This window comes from Gymnoscopelus braueri, assembly GCF_963280865.1.
Source record: "Gymnoscopelus braueri genome assembly, chromosome: 8".
NCBI classification, from domain to species: Eukaryota; Metazoa; Chordata; class Actinopteri; order Myctophiformes; family Myctophidae; genus Gymnoscopelus; species Gymnoscopelus braueri.
In genome coordinates this window covers 12,549,491-12,571,486 of record NC_137609.1, presented here as the reverse complement: position 1 = coordinate 12,571,486, position 21,996 = coordinate 12,549,491, and the positions used below count along the sequence as shown (strand labels likewise).

Here is a 21,996-nt window from a genome sequence, read left to right as displayed (position 1 = left end):
AGATGACATGAATCATGACCATAAAACGTTTTTTTCTGTGATTTTTTTTTATTTTATATTTAATTATATGATATACTATATTTAATAAATACCCTTTGTTTTGCCGTTTTCAACAAAAAAAAAATCACAGAATCAAACGTTTATGGTCATGATTCATGTCATGTCATGATGGCTTGATTCGAGGCTTAAATTAATAGATATAAATATTTTTGGAAATGTCAATGGAAAAATGCATTGAGTTTTTTCTTCCGGCACCAAAAAAAACAGGAAGTGGGCGGGAACTGCGACGCTCTATACCTGATGATTATGTTTTAGGGGGGGGGGGAATCACTGAAAATCACGGCACACCGTCTTTAAAGAGACAACATTTTTACAAAAAATATATTTTTAAACAAAGATAATTGTACATTCTTACACCTAAGTTATCGATACACATGGTTAGTTTTCTTTAATGCTTTTAACAGAAAATAAATTGTTTGAAGTAGTGAATCCTTGTCTGAGACAGGGGTGTTTTATGGCAGAGGGCAAGTTTAGATGTAAAAAAAAAAAAGAAAACCAGACCAAAACATTGTATAAATCACCTTATGTAATTAAATGCTTTAAGAATATATTTTCAACCAACAATTTATTTTAATTAGTGTGTTAATAAGAAATCATTTGAAATGTTTTGGTAGGACATGATATGTCCCAATACTCAAGAATGGGTGAGCTGTAACTTGTCCAACACTGCGTACAGTATAGTATGTATCATTGGTCAGGGTTTTGACCGTAAGGGTTTTGACCGTAATAAGAAAATGTTTGGAATGTACTTTTAGAATGTACCGTTCTGTTTGTCCTGCTTAACCCCCCACCCTCCACTGTACCACCCCCACCACAACAAGACAGTTCCATCACCTGTAAGAATTAATGTACATTGTGTTTTATGGCTGTCTGTTGGATGTGCTCAGTAATGCAGTACACACCTGCTGACTCAATACATCTATTTTCAGTCTACTCTCGAAGCTGCCATGGTGAATTGAGAACTGAATGCTGTATCCTTTGACACTGGATACTGGCTGTTTACCACATGCAGTTTGTAGCAAAAGGGGAAAAAATATCAAAACGTTTTAGTTGTCATTATTTCACAGAACATTGAAAGCAAAAGGGGAAAATAAATTCTCTGTAGGAATAAATTTGGAAAATTGCCACTTTTTTTGCCAGACCTGAAGTGACCACAGACAACCACTAGATGTCTGCTTGGTCACAGGCCAATCAATTGCCACAAACTGTCTCGGTTCGACTTCTCACTTGAGTGAGAAATCTCAGAGTTAGATGAACACTCTGCATTTGACAGTGTATGAGCATGTGTGGCTTAAAGGCTCCGCTTGTGATCGTAGAACCATGTGTAGCTATAAGACATAACATTCATTACTGCTTAGGGGTGTGTGGTCACTTCCAGGTAAGCTGTTGGGGTTGGTGTAGAGTTATTCGCCCAGTCTGTGGTAAAGTTGCTCCTGCTCCGAGCAGAGACCTCTGGTAGGGGGAAGACAAAGTGCACGGTAATGCCTACAGCCAGGATGAGAACTGTGGTCAAGAGGGTGAGTCCTCGTCGGAGGATCAGCTGAGTGAGAGAGAGCTTGGCGTTGGGTTTGATGCCTGGTGTGTTTTTAACACCCTCTATTTCTCCCTGTGTCTCTAAGGGGCCCTTGCTGCTGCCCTCCATCTCAGGCCTTGGTTTCAGATCCCGATCCTGGGTGCTGACAGCGCTGTAACCAGCAGGAAACCCATCACCCTCCAGCTGGGCCTTTAAAGAGAAGGAAAAAGGTGAAGAATAAAAATAATTGCTTCATTTATTATAAATTGATAATTCAAAATATGCTCCTCATTGACTTACATTGTACGGTAAAACTTCTCTCAAAGTCACTCTTTTAGCACGTAAACGAATCCGAACAAAGTTGATTCAGACAATATAGAACATCACAAAACCCAGTACTATTTTTTTATATATAAAAATGTCAACTTCCTGCTGATTCTACTATTCGAAGATCCGGGTTTTCTTCTTAATAAAAATAGCAAAATCAACAGGAAGTTAACAATTTTATTTAAAAAACAAACAAGTTCTGGGTTTTGTGATGTTCTATATTGTCTGAATCAACATTGTTTGCGTCGTTTATGTGCTGAAAGAGTGACTTTGAGAGCTGTTTTACAGTACAATGTAAGTCAATGAGGAGCATATTTTGAATTATCAATTTATAATCAATGGAGCAATTATTTTTGATTTCTTGTCCACCTTTGGAGTTACATCATGGCAAGGTAACTACACAACCCAAACCTCTACTAAAAGTGGTCTTGCCCTTTAAAAAGAATGCTCGAAACGGAATGATATCTTGGTAACTACACAAAACTAGTATCCGCCCCAGTATGGACAGTTCAGACGTTTATGTTCTTTGATTCAGTGTTTTTAACGCCATCTGTTCCCTAACCTCGCGTCACCAGTCTTTCCACCTCGGAGGAAAGCCTGGTATGCGTTACTAAAGACCTGTGTGATCCGGTCTAGGCCACGCCTACTGAAAAACAAAAACAAAAAAAGAATTCTCTTTCCGGATTGTGCCGATCCGGTTTTGCGGTGCCGCTTTGTTTTGGTTCCCCAATCCCTATTTAATGGAATAGAATTTCCCCGTGGGATAATACAGACGCTAAATAGTCTCCGGAAAGTACACTCACATTTATATTCAAAGAATAAGCTAAACTACGCCGCATCAAGGATTTTATTAGGACGGACCTATTTTGGGGTGAAGTCTTTCCGGATTTGCAGTTACGGCCGCCTGATGACGCGGTTGACGCGCCTGGTGACGTAGGGTTACTTCATAGACCCGAAAAGGTATGCTTCCCAGGCTATCTGTTCCCTACTGCTGTGGGAGTCAAGCAGCTAGACCTGGATGACAGACTGTCTCTCCAACAGTAGGAGTCACCGCAGACATGCTGAGAAGCAATTCAAGGGCGCCCTGCAGAGGGCTGCACTCGCTGTCACCATTATGTCAACTGCCTGCCCTACAACAACTTTAACTGCAACTCTGCATGATGTCACCTCCACGTGTTCTCTGATGCCTCTTTTAAAGTCATGTTAAAGCATGGTGATGTCATGCTGTGTCCATCCACGAGGAGGATAAAAATGGTAAATGGTGCATTTATATAGCGCTTTTATCCAAAGCGCTTTACATAGATTGTGCATTACATTCACCCATTCACACACACATTCATACACCGATGGCGGAGGAAACCATGCTAGGCACCAATCTGCTCATTATCAAAAGGATAATGGTGTGACCAAATCTCTTAGCTGAAAATAGCAGATCTACCATTGTGAGCTTGTAGATCAGCTGTTTTCTGCGAATGCCCCCCCCCCCTCCAGCACCAACGCCACCACCAGAATACGGATGCTAGGGTTCAATTGGTTAAGTGACACAGATCTGTGTTGTTAAATAAAAACACACTTACTGTATTAGGACAGTCTGATACATCAGGGAGTGTTGTTACCATCGGACTAACAGGACGGTTTGATGAGACAATCATTGTCTTGCCAGCTCGCACTTGTGCCTGCAAAAGCACATGAGAGCCAGTCCCGTGAGGAAACATAAATCAAATACTGTATATGAAAAGGGGGCCCATCAAAGGGCAAACTTCTAGCACACTCGAGCAAGGAGCCTTTTAATTAGACGACAGGGCTACACATAATTATGTAAAGACAATAAAACGCCAAAGACGCTGACCGGTTTTGCCAACACTGTGTCTTCCTTAGTCGTGGCTATAGAACTGTATACTCTATATTTAATTTTGTTTGTCTTTAGCATTATTAAGTAAGTAAATAGCCCCGAGCCATGTGTGTCCGCCCTGAGATTGGGAGGTTGGGGTTCAATCCCTTGGTCGTGTCATACCAAAGACTATAACAATGAGACCCAATGCCTCCCTGCTTGGCACATGACATCAAGGGTTGGATAGGGGTGTAGTTCCCTGTGACATACTAGTGCCATGTCCAGGGGGTGCACTTGCCCCTGATAGGTGTTGGCGATAAATGCTGTGTCTGGTAAAATACAATATATTGCTAGCTTTCAGAAAATATATTGTACAATTGCTGCTCGAAAAGAAAATAACTTCCATCATTTATTCTTAAGTCTCTAAGGAATCCAAGCATGGCTTCTTGTCAGGTTGTGATTTTTGAATGTGGTTCAAGGGATCATTATTACTTAATTAAGCTACTTATCAACCGTCTTTGCTTGTGAAGTTGTGACCTACTGTATGATTTTCAGATTATTGTTGTAGATGTTGAAAGCTTGAGTTTGGGCTTTTTTGTGTGTTTGGTGTCATCTTGTTTTCAAAAAGAGAAATCTTGACTTTCACAGTTTGTGCAATTTGCCTCCCAGTTCAGATGAGAAATAAGTCAGATTATCCTCTTTCCTCCAGTACATACAACTGAACTGTGTGTGTTGTTGACAAATGAAAATGGTAAGGCAGGTTTGATATCTGATAATCTGTAGGGGTTGTATAGGATTTAGGGGACATACCTCCGCTGTGACTTTCTTCCAGTTCAGTTTAAAGATGATGAAAATGAAGAAACTTGTCTGAAATATGACACAAATGAAGATACCCAGCCACAATCCTGACACACACAAACACACACACACACACACACACACACACACACACATGCAGGAAAATATCAAAATGAGTAGTTTATTCACAACCACAGCTGATGGGAAACAACAGCAGTGAAACAAAGGCAGACATATTACTGTGTGTTTTAGTGTGTACTTGTACGGCTAAACCAAATGAGAAAGCAGGCGTGTGTGTGTGTGTGTGTGTGTGTGTGTGTGTGTGTGTGTGTGTGCGTGTGCGTGTGCGTGTGCGCGTGCGTGCGTGCGCCCGCGCGTGCGTGCGCGCGTGCGTGAGAGAGTGTGTATAAGGGGAAACTAATCAAATGCATATGTCAAATGAAACATATTTGGATGGACATTTGGCATGTCCATGCATGTCTACATGGACATGCCATGTGTAAATTCATAATACTCTTCTACACAGTAAGCAAAGCATTACCTAATATTCTGAGGTTGGCAGCAAACATCAGTGCTATTCCTATTGGCAACCCTACGACGTAGTAGGACACCAAGTTGGACAATGCAGCAATTTTCTGCATCCCAGCACCCACCATGATCCCAGAGCAAACACACTGAAGATACACAGAAATGAATATGAGAAGCACAAACTAGCACCAGTATCCTCCTTCCTTTCACTGTATGATTTGACATTTTACTTAATATGACTTTACTTTTTTCTTGACAAATGTTCCCTTTTTTTCTTTTCAATTCCCCACACACTTGTGTGGTCTTGTCACTACTGACCCCTATACAGGTTGGTCTTTGGACTGGTTGGTCCTAGGGATGGTATTGGAAACCACATGCCTTTTGATATACACATGGAATCGCCAGTGTCTCACCAGGAGGCCGTAGTGTGTGCGGCCTTGGAGGAACATATTTAGCCAAAATATCACAAAACAATTTTTATCCCAAAGTCCTTGAATCATAACTTACCAATAGTGCGTCAAAGAACTGTATGAAAGTGTAAATAGTGAGGTTTTCAGAAACGATCGCCACAATGTTTCTGCAGATGTAGAAAGGAGACATTTTGTATTAAATGTGATTTACTATTATTATTATTATTTGTATTATTATAAGTATGAATTAAACATTACTCACTCATCTGAGGTAAATATGTAACCAATCACAGACTTGGAGGCACAAATAACAACACCCTGAAACACAGCAAGGATGCCTAGAAAAAAAGAAAATACAATTTTAACAATGAGTGTGTGTGTGTGTGTGGGGGGGGGGGGCGTGCGTGCGTGCGTGTGGCGTGCGTGCGCGCATCTCGTCTGGTACTGTGTGTTCCTCTTACCTGACAAAGCCAGAGTCACTCTGCAGGTAACAATGGCCCTTGGAGTGTCACCAGCCCCGAGGGCATTTCCAACACGCACGCAGGCAGCTGCATGGACACCTAGAGGGAACTGATACCGGAGGTCAGTTACTTTTAAAGAAGTTCACCTATATCCTTGTATTCTTTTCTTTGTATATTTTTCTCAATGTCACAACTCATTGTGAGCTTGTAGATCGGCTATTTTCAAACAGTTGTAAAAGTGCTAAACCAATTTAGCTGAGGGCCCCCTCAAGGACCCCTGGGGGTCCCGGACCCTACTTTGTGAACCACTGTGATAGAATGATACTGTAGGTGATGGTTAGACAAATCATACCATATATGTAATGGCTCCCAGTTCCACCAATACATGCTGGGCTGCGAGATCCACCTCTCCCAATATTCCTGTATCAGAGAGAATGTTCAGGATTTTAACCTGTTGAACAGTAATCACACTCAGTAATGCACATGCAATTTTCTTTTTTTTTTATTACATTTTTGCTGAGAAACTGTCCCCAGTAAGTATTATTGGTACAAATCAAATATGTGTGAAACCCAGTGTTGGGTAACGTGCGTTAGTAACGTAACGCCGTTACGTAATATATTACCGAATTGCGGTAACGGGTAATATGACGCATTACTACAAGGAGAAGCTGTAATATATTATTAAAATGACACTACGTTACTTTGTGCGTTACCCACCAAAGTGAAGATGTTTTTTTTTTCATCCACCCACAAAGCCACAGCCTACAGCAAAATCCCTGTTAAAACTATGCACCTCTCTCTACAGGCTATCATTGTCAACAAATCTCTGTGATTCTAATTTTACTATATCAGCTGAAGGGAGAGTGTTTAGTCCATTTCATTTATTTAAAGAAGGCAAGTTAAGCATCGCGCAATGTGATGTTCCAATTTACACACGTCAGTTTTATTCATCGATTACGCAGGAAATAATGAACTGATTACAAAAATATAAAATAATCTCTAATCAGTAACATGTAGGTGATCCTTATGTCTATCAAATGTGGTTTTATTGAAAGGCAATTAAAGTCCAGAGCTAAGTTAGAAGCCAAACATCGGGTGTGTGTGCTCAATGTAAAATCCCCACGGTGCGGCTGCAGAGTACATGTCGGACTCTGGTCGGAACGTGAGCAGTGTTACCAGATTGTGCGAGAGGAATAAGCAACTAGGTCTATGAAAACAAGGCCAAAAGAAGCGACTATAATAGGCCACATGAGCACTTCAAACCTATATATATGTCGTCCATTAAACAACGTGCATATTTATATATGTTGGCTATTTCAAAATAGACGATCTACAAGCTCACAACCGTTCTACCATTATTTACAAGCAACTTCAGAAAAACAAGCCCAATGTGGCTTATAATAATCAGACCAGGCAACACTGCAGACAGGGAGATATGAGAGTATTGGATTGCGGATAAATGGCTAGCGCAGTCTTCTCTTAAAGGTCAAATAAAATGAGGATTTTTATTTAAAGAGTAGCCTACGGTATAAATATAATTGTATAGAGCTGAGTTCTTTGTAGACCATATAAATGAGTCTTAACTCTAACTGTCTAGTCAATGTTTTAAACTCATGCCATGTCTATCTAAATGAGTGTCGGCCGGGAATGTCAAAATGCTGTGTTAAGAGATTTTATTTGCCACTTTGACCACACATGGATGGGAGTTTAGATCCCATAGGGACGGTTGTGTTACTTAAAATTGGCTAGTTGTTGGTTGTCAAACAATCAAAGTGGTACTGTAGGTCAAGATGCATTTTGTTATGATGTGTTATTGGTTGACACAATGACACTACAGTAATATAACTGTTCACTGTTCAGAGAGGTCAAATTTTGAACAATTAAATTACCTTAACCATATTTCTATGTCCTTATCTTAATTTCATAGGCTCAACATTCTATGCTGCTCATGCAGTCCTTGTTCTGTGGACTTTAATTAAAAAAAAGGTATAGAAAGAGGCTTGTGTCTTGTCATGTCATTATAGGCTACATTATAGAAGGTATATGTCTTTTCATGAATTGATTAATTTAAGTAAAATTGATTCATTAATGTAATTTATAATCCTATCTTATAATTTAAATGCCTGCCCATCTGCCATATCTGTGTCCCAAAAATAATTTGTGGGCTAATAATAATAATACAAAATCTAGATTATTTAATTGTTCAATTTTAGCTTTTTTTTTTTAAAGTAACTAAAAAGTAATATGTAATATTAATATATTACTGTTGCTCAGACAGTAATATGTAACGAAATGTATTACTTTAAAATGAAGGTAATAAGTAATAGTAATATATTACTAAAACTAGAAAATGTGCTCCTCGGAGCACATGTCTCCGCCAGTACTGTTCCTGATTAATCCTGTCTTACCTATTTATATTACATATTGTCACGTGTCACTTGACCAATGTTAGCTTGGCTGATGGAAGCTCACAAAATATAAAAGATTTTTTTAAGTGACACACCTATTTATAGGTCATCATGCGTCTCGCTAGCCAATCAGAGCATTGGTGACAACAATATTGTCACGTGTCACGCGAAGCTTGACCAATGTTAGCTTGGCTGAGACGGGGGGACACACGGAAGGACAAGAACGAAAACATACTCTCCACCTCTGGCGGAGACAATAAAGTAACTTGCCCAACACTGGTGAAACCTAGCCTGGAAACCAGCCTGGAAACCTAGCCTGTGAAACCAATACACTCAAAGCAACTTGCAAGCCATTAATTTGGCCATTTACAATTCCTAACATCACTAGTGAGAGCATGGGGCTCTAAGGCCCTGACACACCAAGCTGACTTGTTAGGACCAACGGTTACGGCAAATGATCAGATCGCTTTGGGTCTGATGACATCTCTCATTTAAAGAAAAACAGCACAGAGCCACAGTCTACAGCTGACTCCAGCTGGTGGCGCTGCTCTGCGCCTGTGTGATTGGAAATAACTCTCCATAATGTGTTGCGTGCTGGGCAAATATGTGAATGAACATTATAGTAACAAATTAATTTAAAACCAATGCAATCCAGCTGGGTGATGGGGTTTCCCAATCATTACTGACTAACTTTATGATAGCAGCAATCAAAAAACAAAATGTAATGCCAAGAAAAAGGAACACTGGATTATGTTCCACAATGGATATTGTAGTTTGTTAACATTTCTGGAACAGAGAAGAGGTAGGAGGCTTGTCATGCATTTAACTTGCTTTACTTTCAACCTCATCATGCTGGCACTTAAAGACCAGGAAGCATGTAAAGACACTCTACAGTTATGTATGAGTCGTCAAAACTCAAATCAAGAACGCAGCTTCCGATTTTTGCTACTATACAGTGATGCCCGAGATTAGCTGTTCACAGGCGGGCAGACGGAAAGACTCACCGGAGCAAAAACATAATCCCTCGCCTAATATAGAACCCATTATGAAACACTTGACACAATTTCTTATAATTGCCTTACAACAATATCATAAAGAATTAGTATTTTTTTGTCAGGATACACAAATACAAACTCACAAATACTGACCCGCAAGGAAACCTCCCACCTCCCAGATCCACCATTCAAAGCAGACCATGAGAGCGCTGGGAATGGCCAATTGCATATAGGAACCCCAGTCCTGAAGGCATTCACTGGACCAGCCTAGATGGAGGGCCAAATACAATCCAGAGAAGACAGAGATTATTGTGATTTTTTTTTTTATAGCTCATCTGTGTGTGTATTTGTGTGTGTGAGGCATGCATGACTATGCATGCTAATGCTTTGTTACATCTCACCTGCCCACGTCTGTTTATGAAGCTTCTTCCAACGGATGTAACCATAGAGAAGCAGACAGATTGTGATCCAACCGAGGCCGTTAGCTATTGCCGATCCTCTGTAAGTACAAACAAACACACACACACACACACACACACACACACACACACACACACACACACACACACACACACACACACACACACACACACACACACACGTCCATGTAGACATGCATACAGCTTACGCGCGCGCGTGCTGTTGTTCATCAATAGGTGTTTCACCACCAGTAGATGTTCATATTTCACATAACCTATTCTTAACCAGTGGTGGAAAAAGTACTCACATGTTTTACTTAAGTAAAAGTATCAATACTGCAGAAGTACTCTGTTACAAGTAAAAGTCCCGAATTCAAAATTCCTTGAGTAAAAGTACAAAAGTATGGGTTTCAAAATGTACTTAAATTACCAAAAGTAAAAGTACTAAAATGTTTGAAAATAGCAGATCTACAAGTTCGGCTATTTTCAAATAGCCTTGGTATAAAATAGGGCTAAAGTGGTTAATGTATGTTTTATAATGTAATAATTTATATCTGCAAAGTAACTAGTTACTAAAGTTTTCAAATAATTGTAGTGGACTAAAAGTACAATATTTGCCTCTGAGATGTATTGGAGTAGAAGTAAAAGTATAGACAATTGGAAATACTCCAGTAAAAGTACCTCAAAATTGTACTTAAGTACAGTACTTGAGTAAATGTACTTAGTTACTTTACACCACTGTTCTTAACCTAGTATTTATTTGCAGATAAGTCATACTGACAAGCCAATTAACTTGAAAATAATGAATTAATTGAATAATTTATGGCCTAAAAGTGTTTTGGGGGCTTATGGGGAGATGAAAACAGTCTGAGGAGGACAGGAAGAGAAAATCATGGTTCACACCTACATCACGCCCATCTCCAGGACGTATATCAGAACGTAGTTGTAACCCAAGTTCATGATGTTTGCTGCTGCTGCCGTGTACATCTGGGGCAAAATGATCCCCTGTCCGATAAAAAAAAATAGAATTTACAGTCGGGCACAGGAGCGGTTATAGTCAGACCAAAATTACTTTGAGAGGTTGTTTGTATTTTTCAACCCAGCCCGTAGGAATGAACTCTTACTTGATTCTGAAGGTAAGCAACCTGTAGTTGATGCAGGAACATAGCCTGTAGGGGGGTAATGTCATTTTCAGACAGCAGAACTCTCAAACACAAACACACTCTCGTGTAGATTTGATGAGATCATCTGAGATTATTTGAAATTCCTGTAAAATATATTTTCCAGGAACAAATTATCCCAAAGGAGAATGTATTTCTCCGTCCCAGACAAGATTTTCAGAAATGATACTTGTTGATTCACAGAGGAATCGACACAATATAATTCAATCCCAACCACGGAACCAGTATGCTGCATAGCCAGCAATATGATTGGCTGGCTATGCTTATGTCTAATACTGTTCTGTACATAACACTGACTTGTAGGTATTGTCATTCAAATTAAAGAAAGCTAGTGTACCTATATACATTGTAAGCCGAAAATGTCAGAGTTAGTCAACATACATGACATTATCTACAGAACATTCCATTTAGCTTCTAACAGAGAAGTTCATTAAAATACACTCACTGGAATAGCAGGGAGAAATGCCATCACATACAGCTGGGCAATTCTAGAAAAGTACAAACCTTTTATCACTTCAGTACAAATAGTGTGTATTTATTTCTGTAAATGTGTCTTTGTCCCTTTGTTTTCCAAAGGAACCATTATTATTACTTGCATGCAGTATGTACAAAACGCATGCACGTACTGTGTATATATATATATATTGCATGCACGTGACCCAATGAAGAGAAATAGCAGATCTACAAGCTCACAACGCGTCGCATCGCGACACGTTGTGAGCTGATATATAGAGCTTAAGTGGTTAATGTATGTTTAGTAATGAAAATCGAAATCTACAAAGTAACTTGTAACTAATGTTTTCAAATAATTGCAGTTGCCTCTGAGATATAGTGGAGTAGAAGTAAAAGTATTGAAAATTGGAAATACTCCAGTAAAGTAAAAAAATACCTCAAAATTATACTTAAGTACAGTACTTGAGTAAATGTACTTAGTTACTTTACACCACTGGCCAAGGGCAGATAGAAAAAGTGAACTTACCTGACCACCTCCTCTTCCTGCTGCAGGAGGAGTAGTAGCCTCTGTGAGTTGATGAGCAGACCCCAACAGGGCAGACAGAACAGCAGTAGTATCAACATGCTCCTCTGGAGGATTACTCCCACACGGTTCAGGTTCTTACTGCCATAGGTCTAGAAGAACAAGCATGCTGTACATAAGATAGAAGGTCTGGGCATCTAAATTAGTTGCTTACTTGCTTTATATCATATATCATATGATGCCCTTATTAAGTATTATTGTATTATTATAATAACATACAGTACTGTGCTCACCTGAGAAATGAGTGTGTCACAAGCCATAGCGAGGCCAAAGCCTGTGGCTGCTGTGCTCACGTTGATGGTCTGACAAAATGGAAAACATGGAAAATTAGACAATCGATGGGAAATACGACCCATGTTTGGGAAGGGCCTGTCCATTGTTATGGCAGCCCATTATTCTGAAACCCCAATAGGCTGAACATGTTCAGATATTTGGGTTACTAATAATTCGCGCCACTGGACCAATGGTGCTTTGGAATAAAGCCATAGCACCGTTTGGGCAGGGCCGTCCTTTTGATCTGCTTCTGTATGATGTGTGACAATCTTTGGCGAAGACTAAGGGTGAGTCCTGGGTGAGTCCACCACAACATTTGCTTCACAGTGTATCTGTAACACTGTTTACTTTTTTAATTTGCGTTTTATACCCACAGCATGAATACGTTTTTCACAGTCTGTTCATCTGCCTGAACCTCTCTACCTTGGGATCCTTGTGAACTGTGTTAGCCTGAGTTCATTGAGAATAGAATGTCCTTTTGAGCTGCTCTCCAATAAACTTGCAGTACAGCATGTGTCCACAACTCCACCTGTCTGGTCCCTCTCCAGCACAGTAAAGACCTTAGTGTTAATTCATCCATTTGTAACACTGAGTGCACAAATGTGTACACAGAGTTAAATGCACACTGGGAATTGTATTGCGTTCAGAGTACACTGTCAGTCAGTCTGTTTGTGGCAACTTTGTTATTCACAATCAACAAACCTCAGAGGCAAGAATCCTTTATCACAAATACCATGAATGGGAATCTCTCGAAGCGTTCTTTCTGACAACAATTGCAACATTCATTACACAATTTGGAGATATCTCGACATTGACTAATTACAGCTTTCCCAATTTGGCTTAGAGCATGACGTCCCCATCATTCCTGCTGTAGCGGCATGTTGCTAAAGCCACTGTGAGGTGAAAGTAAACGCCAACAATAAAACTAATAACCCAAAGTGTCAGAGTGCCGTTAACCACTTAAGCTCTATTTTATACTTTCACTATTGTGCTCTGGATGTACCTTTGTCACCCTCTGTGAGTGACAGCTACAGGATGTGATGGAAATGCTAATTTATACTGTACATTGTCGTGCTGCCGTGACGCTCGTGGAGTGACGTGGTCAGTAAAACAAAGTATAAATTAGGCATAAGGAACAAGTTGTAGGGGGAGCGAGCGAAGGAAGAGATGGTGAGGAAAACTATGGATGCTGACCATCCTGGACCATTGGTCCCGAGCGGAAGTACAGATTAGCTTTGCCTCTGTGTGAATATCCGCTTCTCATTCAGACCAGTAACCTGAAGCTTTGTGGTGACAACATCGGTTTTGTAATCTCATCTGAGATAACCTTTGACCATACATACACTATCACTAACGCCTCGATAAAGATCTGTTTACCATTGTGTGCCTCTTCTATAATATCCTGTCAAGCTAAATCTATTATCTTTCCAACATTCACCAATACTGAATAACTTCAAGTCAGTGTTCTTTATGATTGGGCCAATGCATCGTGATGCGATGCATTGTGATGTGATGCATTGTGAGCTAGTAGATTGACTATATTTGCTATATCCCTTTTGTATAAAATAAATAAAAAAGAAAACGATATAATTGTATATATTTTATATTAATTACATATATATATATATATATATATATATATATATATATATATATATATATATATATATATATATATATATACTATATATTTTTGAGCGGTGTAACCGCTCCTATAAGTGAGGTTGGGATCGCTGTACTGTGATTGGCTGATAAGTATTCATACCCTTTGCTCAGTACTGTGATTGGCTAGCGAGACTCCAGACATAATTATATCGCTGTACTGTGATTGGCTGATAAGTATTCAGACCCTTTGCTCAGTACTGTGATTGGCTAGCGAGACGCATGATGAAATTCATAACCTATAAATAGCACCACGCATTTTTGGGCGGTGAAACCGCCCCTATAAGTGAGATTTGGAAAAATGTACATTTTCCTGCGCTGTGATCTGGGCCCAGGAAATTAGTAATGTATTTGTATTTGTTTTTTTCAAGTTATGGTTTCGTCCATCATAAAGAGTGTTTCAATAAATGTATTTATCTTTACATGATTGGTTGACTCCATTCAGTATTGTGATTAGCTGGCAAGACACCGCCCACTTCACACAGGGTGTGATTTTTTTTTTGTTGAAGTGAGCTTCCATCACTTTGATGACCACTGTTCTAAATAACACTGCTCACTTCACACTGGGTGTGATTTTTTTATGTATATAAAACATTCATCTTTTGTAAATGTGACCAAAATAGGTACTCCAGGGTTAATTTTACCAGAGATCATTACTCTCATGACTCATTTTGCGTTACCGACATTTAGACATTAGTGTTTATGGATGTGCGATAAATGTGTTTATCTGTTATTCTAATGGACTCTGACAATCACTTAAATATTCTTTGATCCCAATGAATTCTCTCCAGAATAGCCCAGAGAACCAAGACTGCAGTGCGTGACGTCCCCACAATGTATTAGGAAGCTGACTTTGGACTCGCATGTTTGTTTGAGCTTTACAGCCAAGTGAACTTTGTTTTATAGTATTCCTATCAGTTCTACTACAAAATCCAAAAAGTAATCCGGTGTCCTACTACTGTGACCCTTTCTAACCTTTGTCTTCTTACGGTAAATTAGAGCAGTGGTGCTCAAACCTTTTCAAGTCAAGGACCCCAAATTGATATGTATTTGGCCGCGGACCCCCATCTGAAAAGGTTTTATGCCAGGGAACCCCCGGAGGAGAAGATTTACGTTAAAAAAAAATGAAAATTATTCAAAATTTCAATATTTTTCAAAAACGTTCAAAAATAGCAGATGTACAAGCTCGCAGCGCTGCACGAAGTTACGCGCTGTGAGCTTGTAGATCTGCTATTTTTGAATAGCCAACATATAAATGGATATAAAGTGGTTAAAATGATTGTGATGCTATATTAACTACTTTTGCTGGGGACGCTCTGGAACCCCCCCAAGGACCGCTGGGGGCCCCCGGACCCCACTTTGAGAACCACTGGATTAGAGGGCTACCCTGACCCCCGCTTTCATGTTGCTTTCTAATTACTGAGAGACAGCACACAATTACAAGTGTTGTCTGTTATTCCTTGCAACCCTGCTCATCTAGGCCAGTGGTTTTCAAACTTTATGTGCTCAAAATCTCAAGACACAACCGTATTCATATCCGTGCAAAATGGCCTATATAACTATGCTATCACTCCTATCACTTTGTAAACGTTTATTTTTTATTTACTAATGCTAAACAAAAAGCTTAACCACTTAATCCCCATGTCAGACTTTCACACATTTTCAATCATAAATAGTCGATCTACAAGCTCACACACACGTTGCATAATTTTTTGCCTATTGCACAAAATAGGGACATCAGGTTGAAAGCGGTTGAGATATATATAGGGGGCAGTTTGGGAGCAGTTTGGGTTGGCGCCCCAGTCTGTGTCTTCCGTGAGGAAGAAGCCCAACAAATCCACGGTGAGGCCTTTAGGAGGGCCATTCAAGCAAGCCGCAAAGGGAGCCTGCAGTACCACCACAGGCCAAGACACCATCACACCAGAATGAAATGTTTGAAGCGGGGGAGTCTGGTGCAACGCTCAGGTCCTGGACCTGGTGAGACGGAGGAGGAGCCCGGCCAGGAGGCCATCCACAGAGCCTAGTCCCTCCACGTGCCAGAGCCTCTCCTCTCCCCCATTCCTGGCAGAGTAGTTTCGGACAAGCGTATTGAGTGGCCCTGTCTTTCCCTATTTAGGACTGACCGTGGGTAGCTACCTGGGACGTAAGTCGGGGCTTGATTAGGCTGCCCCAACGCTCCTGATTTTGTGTATAGAGGGGCGGGTGTATAGAGCCGGCGAGAGATTGCGCCTGATCCCATTGGTTCACCTATCTGTCCGTCAACCCTCGCCCCGTTAACACAACATTACGAGCGACGCCCACTGCACTCTGGTCGGTTGGGAAATTAAACACTTCCTCATACCGAGTACACCGACGCGCTGGGCCAGGCTTTTATTTTTTAGCAAAACTAAACAATAAAAGCCTGGAGATTGAGGCTAGGGCTTGATCAACCCTGGCTGGGTCACCTGGGCGAGGGTGTATGTTGCAAGACCCGAAACATCCTATGACCCCAGGCTACAACACTGATGATACGTCCCAGGTGCATCCATGTGATGTTTTTTCGTTATATATATTTCGGGTGTAGAATTTGAGTGTGCACAAAGTACTGATATAGTAAATGATTATTATTTTTGTATCACTTTTTGTATAGTTGTAAATATTGCAGTTATAATAATGTGTGCTTGTCACTAAATCCACTAAAAGGCACACCGGGACTAAAAAGGCACACCGGGACTTATCTCACGGCACACCTTTGGGAACCACTAGACTAGGCCATCACTGTTATGTCTGTTGACAGCATGAGACAAACTCTGTTGTTGACGAATTATTGTGACATTTCAACATAACACTCGATGCAACAGATTACTCTCTACTAGAATGGAAAGGCACTCAGACGTGGTGTAGTGGAACCAACCACATGAAACCTTGCTGGCCAGCAGTAGTGGGAAGTAACTAAGTACATTTACTCAAGCACTGTACTTAAGTACAATTTTGATGTGCTTTTATTTTACTGGTGTATTTCCAATTTGTTATACTTTTACTTCTACTCCACTACATCTCAGAGTCAAATATTGTACTTTTTACTGCACTACAATTATTGGAAAACTTTAGTTAGGTTACTAGTTACTTTACAGAATTGGATTATTATTACAAAACATACATTAACCACTTCAGCCCTATTTAAACATTGGCTATTTGAAAATACAATGTGATGCAACGCGTTGTGAGCTTGTAGATCTGCTATTTTCTAAAGATTTGTATACATTTTTGATATATGATAACGGGATATTCTGCATAATGAGTACTTTTACTTTTGGTACTTTAAGTATATTTTGATGCTAAAAATACTTTTGTACTTTTACGCAAAAAGACTACTTGTAACAGAGTATTTCGCCATTGCAGTATTGATACTTTTACTTAAAGTAATACTAGGTAACTTTTTCAACAAAACTAAAGTTAAATTGTATTACTTTTGTGAGTGGCAAATGTTTCACAACACCCACTCACATGAATTTCACCCCCGAAAGCCTTTTATAAACTATTTTCTATTGAAACGGTGGCTAGGGTAGTCATTCCCGCGAAAATGACGTCATCCGGCCGGAAAACGGAAACGGAAATGCACCGGTTTCCTGTTTGGCCAGGAACTACCGCACCGGTTTCCTGTTTGGCCAGGAACTACCGCGCTAATAACAAAAAGGAATCTCACGCTGTTTTTAAGAGATTGTAGGATTTGAAGATCGAAAAACAACAGCAAAAGAAAACACAGCTCACGGTAACTAAAGCTCCACTGGCTAAGAGAAACGATCCACAGATAGCATAAAACAATTAAAAGAACGCTTTTTGAAACGCTTCCGTCTTCCGGTGAAAACAAATGGAATTCTGGGTAACGCAGGAATAAACGAAGACCTGCAGTGACGGTAATGACCAGCAGAGGCTGCTAAAAATCGTTATTTGTGGACCTGCATTGTATTACTTTAAGTAAACATTGTAGTACTTTTTCCACCACTGCTGGTCAGTCAGACTGGACCCTATACCTGCACCTAGCCTCTATTGCAACTCATGGCTTCCAAAAATGCTCCATTCCAAGGGCCTCAAATAGACAGCCCCCAGATTGCAAAATGGCCATAATAACATGCCCAAAATACTGATGTTGAAATGGGTTAAACTGGCACAATCATCTTATGAATTGAATTTGATAGATATAAAGAAAGAAACCTGTGCTGTAACTAATCCATCTCAATAAAATAAAGAACATGCAAAAGGTAGAGAACTGCCTACAAAATAAAAAGAGGAATTAAAAGTAGCTCTTAAGGTACAGTATGAGCAGTTCAACTAGAAGATTACATTTCTGTTCTGGCAGGCAGAACCACCATAATGTAGGGAAATTAACTGAATGTATTCCTGTTCTGGTTTTGCGACGACAGGATGAGTCATCTTACTTTCTCCATCTGCATATTCTAAAAGTGGCTTCACTTCATCTACTACATGATTATGTTGAAATTTCATTTGATGTTACCCATTGGAAGCTTTCACATCCAAGCATTGTTCTTTCAACCCAGACATTGTTCTCTGAGCACTGTCTCCATCACCTTTGCAAAATTGCTTTCTTTATGTATTGCAAAGCCTGATTTATGCAACAATGTCACAGACCAAAAATAGCCGATCTGTAAGCTCACAGTCACAACGCATCGCGGTTGCAACGCGTTGTGAGCCATATCATCCTCACCTCTCTTGTTTCACAGAGACTGTGACTAGCAGTATTTCCTGGGCCATACACTTAATAGTATGTATACTATAATTAACGGAAAGCGTCCGACAGTCTGAACAGTCTCAAACTCGCCGTGTGTGTCTTATATGACCCCGAGCTGTGCGGAGCCGAATGGCAATTCGGGCGGAATAACGGTTTCTGAGAACATAAAAAGCACGAATATCTGTATCTGTCGTCCCGCGGGTCTGAGAAAGAGGCAGAAACTCTCTTTGTGTTAGGGAGATTGAGTGCATCAGCTTCCCTGATTGGAAAACCCGACGGATTGGCTGAGCATCACGTCACGTTTGTGCCACTAAGCCAATATAAATCCCTAGTTGGCTAACTGTTTGGCCGAGCTTCGCATCATGTTTGTGCCGCATAGTTAAATGGAACGACTTGCGTCCAGTGGCGTAACTGAGGGGTAGCAAGTGATGCGGTGCGGGGGGGGCACCAGCAGGGGTTGTTGATTATAAAATATAAAGTTGATTTATATTGGTCAAATAGAACCGAATTAGACCCGAATTAGACCGAATTAGACCCAAATTAGACCCGAATTTCTTTTTGTGCACGCACATGCACGCACATGCACGTGGGCCTCACGTGAAACTCCCGCGGGGAGGCCCCGCGATTCTGCGTTACGCCACTGCTTGCGTCGTTCCCCACATGCAGGGCCCCAAGTAGCAGCGACTTCTGTTAATTACAACAACACAAATTAAACACAGTACCGGTCAATATATGGTTCAACCCCCAAAACATTGATACAAAAGGTTTTTCTGGCAGTATTGGGCATGCTAAATAACATACGAAACGTATACATATTTTTTTGTGTGTTATCAAGCATGCCTAGAGGTACAGTACCAGGATCAATTGAAAACTCTATGTCATTTTCTTCAATTGAGATACCGGTAGCCATTTCTATCTCCCAACAGCAATCTTGGACGCCATCTTGACAATTATTAGTATGTTATTTAGCATGCCCAATACTACCAGAATCCATTGAAAAACCTTTTGTACCAATTTCTTTGGGGTTAAGTGATACTTTTTCATATCAAAGACCAACCTGAGTCTATTTTGCCCTCAGATGTTTAATGAGTGCTGTGCACTGAGTGCAGTGACAAGCTATTCTTGAAGTGGACTGTAGCAACACTGAGGTTATCATAGCCGACGAGAACCTCCCAGACCAGTCTGGACTTTTTTCCCCTCATCACCACTGGCTTTGCGTTATGCACGCCACTTTAAAAGAAGGGCACTGTGCTCAGATCAATCGGTGTGTGTGAGATCTATGTACACAGACGACTCCTTATGTAGTTAAGCAGCAGTGTAGTTAAGTATTTATGTTAAGACTCTCGCCTGCAGAAACGTGACTTTACTCCAGTTGGCCTTGGATTGAAACCTGCAAGAGCAGCTCTTCCTTTGTCTGCACTGCACTGTCCGCCCAACACATCATTAGGCACTCAGCAGCGAGTAATTGAAATAATAATAAATACATTTTGACAAGATTTCCCCCCCCCCCCGGCTTTCATTATTGTTGCAATTACATACACAAAGTGACTTAACCGACTTAATCCATCAAACATGGTCTGCAGCCCTTAGCCTAATCTCTTACTTTGTTTAGTGTAATCACCTATGACCGATACCATGCAGCAAGAACTCACTCAAAGATGCTTAATTAAACCATTTGTCTACAATTGGTTTAATTTGTACACTCACACACAGAGTTAAATGAACACTGAGGATTTTAATGTGTGTATGTCAGTCAAACCTCTGAATATCATTGTCTCCCTTGCCTCTGAAAACTGTAGCATCAAGTCAAAATACACTCACTGAATTTGATTCCCTGACACCATCACAGGAGAAACTCAAAATATCCTGATCCCTGTCCCACTCTGTCCTCCTCTGTCCCTATCCACATTTTTTACATGATGAACATTTACAGTAGTATCAATATTTCTATTATTATTAGTAGTAGTAGAAATAGTGGTATTAGTAATAGTAGTATTAAGTCATACCGCTGAGGCCAGTGCATATCCAGCCAGTTCTGCATTGCCTATATGACCACAGAATATGGTATTCACAAATGACAATAGGAAATTGAGAATCCGAGATACCAGCTGTAGAGGGACAGAGAGAGGGAGGGGGAGAGACAAACAAGACAGGGACTTTTAAATTATATGACCATGCACATCAGGAATAGAATAACAATCAGATAAAAGCACTGTTTTGTCTAACGGGGGTAGAGGGCACATGTTAAATTGTACAGTGCACAGACTGTCCTACAAACAGGGCAGCGTGGATGCAGCTGCAGAACAGCGGAGCATTAACAGCACCCCCCGCTGTGCTCCCAACTTTCCCCTACTCACCAGCGGGCCTGTGAGCCGCAGGACATGGTACAGTTCCTCCCTGTAGGCCAAAGGTAGCAGTCGCTGCACATAGGCACACCGGAACAGCTTGGAGCTGACGGCCGTCGCCTCGTCTCCCTCAGCCCCGGCCCCAGCAGGGGCCCCCATGGAATCGGGAGCCCCGGCAACCGGCGGCAGGCTGGCAGCCGGTTCTGGACTGGCCGGTTTCTCCATTCAGATGAAAGGAGAAAGCCAGACAGACAGTGAGAGAGTGAGAGAGAGAGAGGGAGATATGGAGAAAAGGGGAGACGGAAGACGGGAGAGTGGAGAGAGGGAACAGGGGGAGAGAAGGACGCTGCCCTGTTCGTCGACATGGGGGCAGTCGGTCCATGAAAGCACGGGGTTAGAGGCGAAAAGAAACACACCTCCTTGAGGTTACTTATTAAATCGGAGACCGACCACCTCCCAGCGGAGAGGGAGGGAATAAAGAAGATAAAAGAGTGTAAGGAGGAGGGGGAAAGTTTTTGTAGAGTCCCTGGACAGCCTTTGCTTGTTTCTGCTTTTTGTGTGTGCGTGTGTGTGTGCGTGTGTGTGTGTGTGTGTGTGTGTGTGTGTGTGTGTGTGTGTGTGTGTGTGTGTGTGTGTGTGTGTGTGTGTGTGTGTGCATGCGCGTGTTGTTTACAGTACAATACAGTGCAACAGACACCTTTACGCAGCTGTTACACAACAGCTTAAAGCAAAATTTGGTGTCTGCCAATGGTGAAGTGGTTAAGATGCTTTGCCTGCTGAACCAACAAACTGTAGCTGTTGAGTTCCTGTCAGACTTGTTCCTGTGACTCCACTATGGCAATAGTTTTCAAACATTTTCATGGCAAGGACCCCCAAATTCATGTGTATTTGGCCACAGACCCCCATCAGGGAACCCCATAACAGAAGATTTGTGTTTTAAAAAATGCTAACTTTTCCCAAAACGTGTGTGTGTGTGTGTGTGTGTGTGTGTGTGTGTGTGTGTGTGTGTGTGTGTGTGTG

General features: G+C 40.9%; 1 protein-coding gene across 1 annotated transcript; it reads right to left on the bottom strand.

Moving 5' to 3' along the window:
• Window positions 1-1,414: 1,414 nt before the first annotated feature.
• On the bottom strand, window positions 1,415-21,201 carry slc47a1 (solute carrier family 47 member 1; the record flags this gene model as incomplete). Its single annotated transcript, XM_080435950.1, has 17 exons — window positions 1,415-1,783; window positions 3,478-3,576; window positions 4,542-4,636; window positions 5,071-5,203; window positions 5,565-5,634; window positions 5,730-5,805; window positions 5,929-6,037; window positions 6,281-6,348; window positions 9,485-9,598; window positions 9,733-9,830; window positions 10,658-10,755; window positions 10,875-10,919; window positions 11,377-11,419; window positions 11,911-12,059; window positions 12,201-12,269; window positions 20,638-20,739; window positions 20,989-21,201. The coding sequence occupies 17 exons, from the start codon at window positions 21,199-21,201 to the stop codon at window positions 1,415-1,417; spliced, it is 1,950 nt and encodes a 649-aa protein (XP_080292076.1).
• Window positions 21,202-21,996: the final 795 nt, after the last annotated feature.